The following is a 10254-nucleotide window of genomic DNA, read 5'->3' on the forward strand; positions in this document are numbered from 1 at the left end:
TAAATGAAGTTTTTGGTCATGTTCATTGTGCACCAATTCACTTACTGTTTCTTGAGTCAATGTTTGTAACTCAAAGGCCAAACATACAGTCCTACATGGGATGAATGTAACAGCTGTCACTAAACAATTGTGGCACTGCATTGTGAACTAGAGAAATGTTTTTGGGGCTTTAAATAAAAGATGTTTATGAACTGTTTTCACGTAAAACGGTTTAGCACAATGAATTCAGCTAACTGGTTAAAATGAGAGCAGATAGAGCAAATACAATATCCTCTTTAGAGCATATATTTATTATTCTGGTATTCTAAATCGCTGAGAAAACTAAAGACAAAAATTTATTTCAGGTGTTGTGCGTGCAGTACAAGTTCTGTAATTACAGAAAAAAGGGTGGCATTACTATGCTCGGTGTTAAGAAAAAAATGATATAATGTTTGTTTAAATAACAGAGAAAAAAGCATTTCAGAATTGATGCAGTTAGGATGAAGAATTTATTGTATATACAGTTAAGCAATTCTACTGTAGGTATACTTCCTGTTTAAAGAAAATGAATACAGTAATCAAAATCGTTTTAGCATGGAAACTACAACACAGACTGAAACTTGACTAAACCAGAAATTAGTTATTTGACTTGAAAGAACACAGGACCTGAAACAACAGATCACAGGTTGCATCATTAACCAGGACGGTAAAAAAACTGTACAGTACAAGCAACACATTACAATAAGTTATGACCAATAAGGCAGTCTCTCTCCTTTAGGACAAAAGGGATAAACGGAAAGGTATTAAAATCTCATAAATCCACCGTATCTCTTCTCCATCTCTGGGACCTCTTTGGAATAAGTTTCCCCATCTTCTTCTGAAGGGAGAATGGAATCGGCGAAGCGCTTGAGAAACCCGCCGTACCGTTTCTGGTAATCCAGCCACCACTCTGGCCTGCCCACTCTTCTCATGAAACCACCGTATCTCTTTTGCAGCTCTTTGGCTTCATCTTCCAATTCTGGACTGCGTTTTACGCTTCTCATGAAACCGCCGTATCTTTTGCTGACGTCTCCATCATTTTCATTTATTCCTCGGTAATGCGCCGCTTCGGGGTTATCCCCTGCTCCTAAAAGCTCCTTCAGCAGATCAGAGGAATTAGCCAGGGCATCGTCATCCGAGTCCTTCTTCATGAACCCTCCGTACCTCTTAGCCAGGATTTCTCCTCCATTAGCTTCATCCTCTGACTCTGGGCGGTAGAGCTCATCCATTTTCTTCATGAAACCCCCGTATCTCTTCATGAAGCCCCCATATTTCTTGGCAAGCAGATGGTTCTCATCCAGCTCTTTCTTGTCTCCTGGAGCAGTGTTGCCATCCTCAGAAAGGTCCAGCTTTGTCAGCTGCAGCAGCTCCTTGCAGGTCTCCCAGGCCTTGGCAGAAGGCAGCTTTCCTTCACATTCTAGTGTACATGCCTGAAAAATGGATGTGGTTTACTAAGGGTGATTTGATAGTAACAAACACCTCACAGTCACCTCGTCTTAGCTCCTCTTCTTTTTAAAAGGCCACGAGGGAGCTTCTCTTTATGAGCGCCTTGGAAGGACTACTCTTTGTGTCACTGTCTGAAGTTTTTCATATCCTTCCATGAAGGAGTTGGCAATACCCACCCTAAGGGAGAGGGTATCAGACAAGCTGGGTGATTGCTCCTGCATCCATCCCCAGGATTCTGTTCCAAAGAGAGCCTCTGCCTCACGATTACACCAGGGTGCAATAATGGGAATTTATAAACCAGTTGTAGTTCACTGCATAACAAATGTGCAGAAGCGTGTGCAACTCTCATCATTAAAAGTAACACTCAGAAATGTAACAAAAGAAGTAGGGGAGTGGGACTAGAGGACCTTTAAAGGTCCTTTCCAACTCAAATGATTCTATGATGCTTTGAGGTTGTGAATATCCCCTCCCTGGAAGCACTCAAGGCCAGGCTGGATGGGGCTCTGAGCAACCTGGTCTAGAGGGAGGTGTCCCTGCCAATAGCAGGGGGTTGGAACTAGAAGATCTTAAAGGTCCCTTCCAACCCAAACCATTCTATGATTCTATGATACTTGGAAAAAATAAAATGGCATCACTGTTGCAAAGATGCTGGCTGTGTCATACTATTCTGCACCTTCAACGTACTGCATGGCTCTATAGGCTGTTTTTTTGTATAATACAATTTGTTTTAATTTATGGAGCAGTTCTTTCAAATGTGTACCAATTCCAATGAAGAAGTACAGACTTTCTTAGGCAGAATCAAACTTCTGGTTTTGCTGGCTTGACTTAGAAAGCACCGATCATCAGAAAGAGGAAAAACATCCTGAGCTGTGTTTGACTGTAAAGAAAATTTTTCAGGCTGAGAGTTACAAAAGTTTTCAGCACTTGCATGCATATCAGATAATAAGTCAATGGTAACATGCATATTAGCTCCCATCTCTGCTGTGTTAGGGAATTTACTTGTGAAACCAAATTCTTCAGCTTCAAAATGAAGAAATCATCAAGTTTTTCAATAATGGAAACAGTTATTTTGCCTGGATGATGTTTTTAGAAAAACATCTCAAAATGCTTGAAAAGTGTGAAACTAAATCTCAGCACAGTTTTCTCCTAACATCTATCTGACCAACTCACTATTTCCAGTCTTACCTGTCTACTGAGCTCTGTTTTATCCTGAGAAACTGGCACACAATTTTTGATATGATCACAAGAAAACAAAATGGATTTCTGTACTTTGCAACACAGTGATTTACTTTATCAGACACTACATGCTTATTTCTATATACTATACTTGTGCAATAAAGAGAACATGATCTCAGCTTCAGCCTGGCTTTGAAATTGATTTAAAGCAAGAATAAATCTATTCTTCTCTTCTCAATTAGTTTAAACAGTCTAGTGCCAAATGAACGTATGCCATCTCAAGTGTATGAATGACCAGGTTATATCTTAGAGATATAATATGATATGATCAGCTCTGATATTACCAGGCACCAGTATCCAGACACATTTGTCTCTAGAAACTGTACCTGTATAAGAAATACATGTTATGGCACATTGCTTCTTTTCCCATTTCAACTAATAAGTGTTTCTGGTGGGTGGAAATTTAATTCTTTCTTGAATAATTGCCGAAAGTACGCAAGGGAGAATGTCCAGATGGACACCCATAACAGACACACAGCCCTCCCTCCAAAAGGGCAAGGTGCCACTTCTTCCCTGGTTAGCATTAAAGCTAAAGCTTCACAGAGATCTTGAATGTTTGAATGCATGCAGAGCGATACATACAACGTATACAGAACTTCTTTGGAACCATCCTAAGAATCTCATAAACCCGCCGTGGTTAACAGCGATTCCTTCCTTTCGGAGCAAGTACTCCAAGCAGAAGCTGAGCTCAGTGCTCTGAACTCTGCATAGCACAGCCTCACTCCTTCCTTTTCACACTTCCAAGCAGATGAGACCTTAGGAGGAAAACTTTCCTGAGCGCTGAGTGCTGTTGACAGCGCGGCGATTCGGGGCCTAGAGCTGCGGTACCACCGGCACCGGACCCCAGCCCACCTGTGCTTACACCGCAAGTTGTGTTGTCTCTCTGACTGCATTCTCGAATAATTTCAACGTCATCAGAACTGCAGATTGAAATAATAATAAAAAACATTCTGGAGCTTTGTAACGTGATTTACCTCGGGAGAAGCTGAAAAGTCAGAGGGATGGTTACAGGCACGCTGCTAATTCCATCACCGCCCCGTGAGCAGCGCAAAGGGAGGCACTGCTGCACCGGGCGGGCTCGGACTTCTCCGTGAGATCCCGTTCTCTTCAGCCCCATCTCGGCTCTCCCCCGCTGCCCGGGGCTGCCCGGCGGGGAGACCCCGCGCTGTTTCCTTCCAACCCAACTCCGCTGTCTCCCTCGCCCCGTCCCGCTCCCGTCCCCTACCCCAGCCCCTGCCTCCCCCTCGCCCCCCGCCCGGCCGCTTACCAGCGGGTGGATGTCGGCGCGGGGCCCCAGGCGGTAGGCGCAGGCCGCGCAGTCCCGCCCGCAGTCCGCCCGCGCCCGCGGCAGCAGGCAGGTACTGAGCGCCAGCAGCGAGCAGCCGAGCCGCAGCAGCAACGCCATGGGGCTGCAAGAAGGAAAGGTCAGACGGCGGCCACGATACCCCGACCACCCACCCCGGGGCTGGAAAAAGCTCGGCCGACGCTGTTTCAACCGAGTTCCGCGTGCGACTCCCGCAACACTGCTTTGAGCAGGAGCAAGAACACGGCGACCAACAGCTGCCGTCCAGGAAAGCGCTCGTCCCAAACCGCGCTCCGCACCCCCCGCACAGCCCGCGCCTCGGATCCCGCCTGAGCTCGGCGCTGCCCCCCGGGCAGAGCCGCCCCGACGGCGCGGGGCACTCACACAGCGCTCCCCTCGGGACTCGCGGCGGTCGCTGGGCAGCGCCTCGCTGCTGGAGCCTCGGCGTCGAGCCGCGGGTGTTTGTCGCGGGGCTCAGCAGCCAGCGCCTCCGGAGCAACTCCAGAGGGGAGAGGGATGGACAGCCCGCGGCTGCTACCGGCCGAACCGAGCCGCACCGAGCCGAGAGGAGCGGGTGCGATGTGTGAGGAGCGGGCACTTTATAATTAGGGAACGCGGGCAGAGCGCGGCCTCCCCCAATCGCCGCCGGGCTCCCGCTGACGCAGCACCTACGACATCCCTCCCAGCCCCCCCAACACCGCTGCCCCCCTCTACGGGTGGCTCCGGCGGGGTGGGCGAGTGCCCCGGCCGTCGGGAGAGCGGGCTCCGGGGGAAGGAACGGTTCGGCGTCGGCGTGAGTCAGGCGCAGCGGCGCCCGGGGCAGCGCGTCCGTGCGGAGCGGTTTAAAGAGCGTTTTTTTTTTTTTTTCCCTTGGAGTTTCTGTGTGTGACCATTTTCCTTTCCAGCCCTCTTTCTGCCAAAGCAAACAAGCGGTGCTCTGCAGCTCTGCCTCGAGGTAGACCCTCACCATGGAAATGTTCTCTGCATTTGCTGTCCTTTGTGTCCATCATTTCTGGGCCTGAGCGAAGGGAGTTTACACAGTCTGTTGAACGAAATTCCATCAGGGTACGAGTGCATAGTTATCCCCAGGGGAAGAGGGAGATTTAGAATGGATGTAGGAGAGATTTAGACTGGATATAAGGAATTTCTTTTTTTATGCTAAGGTTAGTGAGGCACTGGAACAGGTTTCCCAGAGATGTGGTGGATGCTCCGTCCCTGGAGACGTTCAGGGCCAGGCTGGATGGGGCTCTGAGCAACCTGATGTAGCTGTAGGTGTCCCTGTTCATTGCAAGAGAGTTGGACCAGTTGACCTTTAAGGGTTCCTTCCAACTCAATAAGAGGAAGACATTTCAGTTTGTGCCTCCCCAAATCTGAGGCACAGCCAGGCCCTTGTCCATCAGAACCAACATGGACCCCAGTGCTGTCACTGTGTGCAAGTGGTGCCTTCTGCCATCTATTGGCCTGTGCATCAGATGCTCAGATTAAGGAGGCTCAAATGGATTGTGGGAGTGGCAGAAGTGTATCAAAGACAGCTCTTGTATAAAATCAGTGTATGTGAAAAGGGAGCCAGCCCCTCTGTTCCCCAGTAGTATAAGACAAACTCAGTTAGTGAACCCTCAGGAGGTGGGGTAGCCTTTTAACAACCGCTCCTGTGGATGTGTTTGTTTTAGCACTTGAAGTAACAGACTAATTGCTGTGCCACTGAGTAAGCAGGTGTGCTGCAGGGCTTTGGGCAGGCACACTGTGGCCTCCTGGCTCTGCCCAGGTAGGGTGGCTGGGGAGGCTCTGACTAACTCCAGAGATGACACATTCAGTGCCTCTTTTGCTGTTAGGATGCTCTTTAAAAGTAGGCTTTTTTTTTCCTATTTTTTGGACATCATCAGATGAGTCCTCTGGGTCAAGTACTGACCCTCTTCCTCTGACCCTCGGTTCTGTCATCGTTTATTGGCCTGTGCTCTAACAGCATGCTGTGGTGGGACAGATAGCCCACTAGGATCATGATTATTCCCCTTCCCACGTTCTGGGGCTGACTGGCTCCTGCTGCCACAGTTTTGCACGCAGGCATTTGTGCTCAGCCTGCCCACTCAGCTGCTCCGTCTGCATCCTCATTCGCTACACTTTTAATGTCACAGATGTGCGCAGTCTGGTTGTGATGAAAGCCAGCCAGGGCTGGCATCTCACAGTGCGCAAAGGGGCAGGTAAGCCCTGCAGATAGTGTGCAGACCTCAAAAGCAGAAGAGACATGGTGAGGAAGGAGTAAAGCATATACATGGTCTGAGAAACAGGGAGGTAGATGTCCCTGTTCATTGCGGGGGAGTTGGGTAGAGGACCTCTAAAGGTCCCTTCCAGCTCAAACAGTTCTATGATTCTATAATTCTGTACCCAGTGCTCTTTGGTTCATCTGTTTCTCTGTGTACTCTGCTGGTGGAGTCTTTTCTGCTCCTCATCCTGAGTCCTTATGGGTGCGGTTGTGCGTGAGTCCTCTTTGCAGAGGGAGGATGAAAGTAGGAGAGTGTTCGGACTGCTTGGGCAAAAGAAAATAGAGCAAAAGCTCCATAAAAATTACTCATTGTAGGAGTGGGGACTAATATTTCCTCAGCAACAGAGGTCTGAGGAACAAAGAAATAAAGAGGCGTAAAGTGAAAGGGAACGCTTTTCACAGCAGTAATGATGATAACTTGTTGCTCCCTACTAACTGGGTAATAACAGAGTCCTGGTGCTGATAAAAGCTTTGGCGTTTATAACATCCAGAACTGCCTCAGACACCAACTGCATTTTATCTGTCATCTAAATATACCACACAAAGGCAAACTGTTTGTGCTGCAGTAGTTCTCGAGGCCCCAAGGGCCCTGTCGTCTTAAGGCTTGTCCAGGCAGCCAGACTTCAGCTAGGAAAAGGGGAAGGGAAGATGAAATCCTAATCTTAATGACGGAGAACTGAGGAACATGATTTGAATGACTTTACAAAGCTATGGCAAAAGTGAGCAGTGGAGTTAGAAATTGGAACTCTTGAATTTCACATCAGTATCTTTACTGTGGGAACAGCTTTCCTTCCCAAACTGTACTCATCATGCTAATTGAGCCGCTTCGAAATCACTGAATGAAGATAGATTTATGGAGATAGCAGCTAAGGACGCTGCTAGCACCCCAAGCAGCCCTCCATGTAACACAGAGCCTTTCTGATAGAATCAAAATGAGGACTGGGGAACATAAACCAGCATGCTATGTTGATTATTTTCTTCAGCTCAGTGCAAAAGGTCACAGTGTTTCTTAAGATCAAACAGCCAGGTTCCATTTAGTTCTTTTAAATTACCTTAATTTTTAATGGGAATACGGATAACTGATATCAGAGTTGAGAAAGGCATTGCAGGTCAACCCTCCTACACCAAACCACCAAAGTAAAGTAGTTTACAGAGCAGAGTTATTAATCTATAGATATAAGGTATGCACTGCACTGCTACTTTTGCAATATCATTATTTAAGCATGTCTAAATTAAGAAGAGTGGAATTGTAATGCAGAGATACTCAATATACAGTCAGAATGGCGTTGCCGAAAACGCACCTTTATAGGACTGAGATGATCAAGCACTTTCCATATTTCTCTGTATAAGTTAATATATTTAAGTATGTGTATTATCTGAGATATGAAGAATTAATGAAGATATCAATGATGCAGACAGAATCATAGAATAGAATCATAGAATCGTTAAGGTTGGAAAAGTCCATGAAGAGCATCTAGTCCAACCACCAACCCATCACCACCATGCCCACTAAACCAATTCTGCTCATAGCTGTTAAGGTTAATCTGTGAAGAACTGGGTTGCTGGTTTTACCTCAGACAAGGCTGGATCTTCTTAGTAATGTTTCTACCATTGAAAAAATTACACCTTTTTTAGAAGGCAAACACACTCACTGGTCTGGTTGCAGTGAGATGCTTTTGCTGAAGTAGCAGTGGAGGACAGCTTCTGGCCCTTTCTCCTGGCTGATGACACTCAGTCTTCTAAGGGGGAGGAGGTTTCATGCTACTTTTATGAGAGTCAAATGAGGAGCGTGACATGCATTCCCTGTAAGCATCCAGCAAATACAACTTTTGGTGCATTTGTTTACCTGCAGTGGTACAAGAAAAGAACAAAGTGGAGATTTTTATACTGTTCAGTGGAGACATTCAGAAATTTGCTTTATAATGTTTCTCATGGGCACAGTGAGTATGTGTACTCATAGATTCCCAAATTTGGCCTGAACTGCAGTAAGTAGTATGTGCTGCAGAGTGCACAGAACAAACTGCAAAATCTGTATTGTTATAAAGGCATTATGCTGCTCATTTCCACAGAGACCAGGGGAGGGGGGTTTGCAATAAAATAAGAAGGAAAGAGTGAGCTCAGCAGCAAAATACATTGTGATGGAATCCAGGCACAGTGATTATTACTTAAAACAATAAGTACTCCACATGAGTGGAGTGATTTATCCTCATTTTTTTAATTAAGAAAACACATCCATGAATTACTGAGGAAGGATTAGATTCCATCTATGGAAAGGATTACAGTGCCTAATGCATATGTGGAAGGATTAGGTGGAATTGTAAAAGAGATTTTGATCACTTCAGTAATATTAAGGAAAACAGAGTCTAAATAATGTATCAGGAGTGTGAGCTTGAGCTATTTTCCCATTGTTCGTATTCAGACAGCAGAATTTTGGAGCTTTTTCCCCAGTCCCAGTCTCACGTTCTCATTGCTAGTATTTCATTGCCCAGCTGGGGCGTGCTTTGTTCACACTTTAGTACAATGTTCCAAACAAGTTGCTTTTGTAGACTCATGCTGTAACAAGAGCCTGATGCTTTGCACACAAACTGGCTGAGGGCTGGCTGGATTCCTCCTCACTTGGTGCTGCAGGGAAGGCAAAGTTGGCTTGAAATTCCTGCATTTTGGGCAGCTCACAAACGTCATTTCCAGTGATGTCAGTGGTTGCTCTGATTGCCAGCAGCCCAATGGGGAGCATCTTAGAACAGGGCAGTGAGTGCTGTTCTGCTCCATCCAGCTGTGGCCTGCCAGCAGCCTCCTGCACCTTGCCAGGAGCTAGAAAGGGAGCAGTGAGGGCCATGTCTGCTCTCCTCTCCCTCTTCTGCTTCTGCATCAAAGGGGTTCCCCAGAAATGATGCTGATAGCAAAGAGGCTCATACTTTATTTTGTTACACCTCTGCTTGAAGTTCCCTCATCCACACTGGGAATCTGTCTTCCTTGCAGCACCAAGCACACATCCCTTGGTCTAATGGTTGGCTAAACTCAACTCCTCAGATGCAAAACGAACTTTGTTCATTTACAGTAGAGCTCTCTCTAGAATAGCTGCAGCCACAGCTGTAATCCCCACAGAACTGAAAATGCTCAGCTTGTGACGATCATGCAAAAAATAGAGCGGGAAAGTTGCATAAAGCATAGGGTTCTCAGAAGCACCACATAAAAGCTGCATCATTTTTCTTTTGAGGTAAATCATTTCAGCTGCTTTGCAAGGACCAGGCCTTCAGTTATGTTCCAAAAAGCGTTCTCTGTAGGAAGGAAAGATGGAGGTTTAATTAATGTATGTAGCTAGGACAGTGAAGAAGATGCTGACAAAAGAAAACATCCTAAGATCATTCGAAAATGAAATAAAGAACATTATCACCATCACATTTTTTCATTTTACACATAGCTGAACTGTTCCATTGCCCATTGTTTGTACCACTTTGCTCTCAGTATTTCTATTACAAAAAATGTGGAACTCTGACCTTCTCAGCTTACCAGTCTACATTCCTTTTCTTCAAAGCTGCTTGATTTATGCTTGAAAACCATTTCATTTCTCCTGCTGCATAATTGAACACTCCAAAAACTAACAAGCCACCTCAGCCAGCTGTGCCTTTATTGCTTTTCCTTTAGAGAACTACCAAAAATATTTCAGGAAAGTTGAAGCTGTGGATCTGCCTGGTGCCCAGGCTTAACCTGGGGGTCTGAATTTTTGCAAAACCTGAGCATATCCTGGATGATTTTGGAGGGAAAAGAATTATCACGTTAAGTGAAAATGTTGTGTAGTGACAGTGTATGGTAAAGGAAAATGGGGGATATGGTAAGATGGTCTGATTATTTTGGGAGGGCATACATCAGTTGCACAAGATTGCTTTGTGCTTGACTCCTTCCAGTGTCATGAAGATGCATATTGCATTTTGATTGTTATGTGGCACTGCCAACATGACTCCCATCTACAAGAAGGGTCGTAAGGAGGATC

General features: G+C 46.1%; 1 protein-coding gene across 1 annotated transcript; it reads right to left on the minus strand.

The window, feature by feature from the left end:
• On the minus strand, positions 466-4814 carry PENK (proenkephalin). Its single transcript, XM_021388564.1, has 3 exons — positions 4388-4814; positions 3968-4109; positions 466-1448 (listed from the first exon to the last, which is right to left on the minus strand). Exons 2-3 carry the CDS (start codon positions 4103-4105, stop codon positions 783-785), a joined length of 804 nt encoding a protein of 267 aa, XP_021244239.1. The 5' UTR covers positions 4106-4109; positions 4388-4814; the 3' UTR covers positions 466-782.

The sequence above is a fragment of the Numida meleagris genome, chromosome 2 (assembly GCF_002078875.1).
Source record: "Numida meleagris isolate 19003 breed g44 Domestic line chromosome 2, NumMel1.0, whole genome shotgun sequence".
NCBI lineage: Eukaryota > Metazoa > Chordata > Aves > Galliformes > Numididae > Numida > Numida meleagris.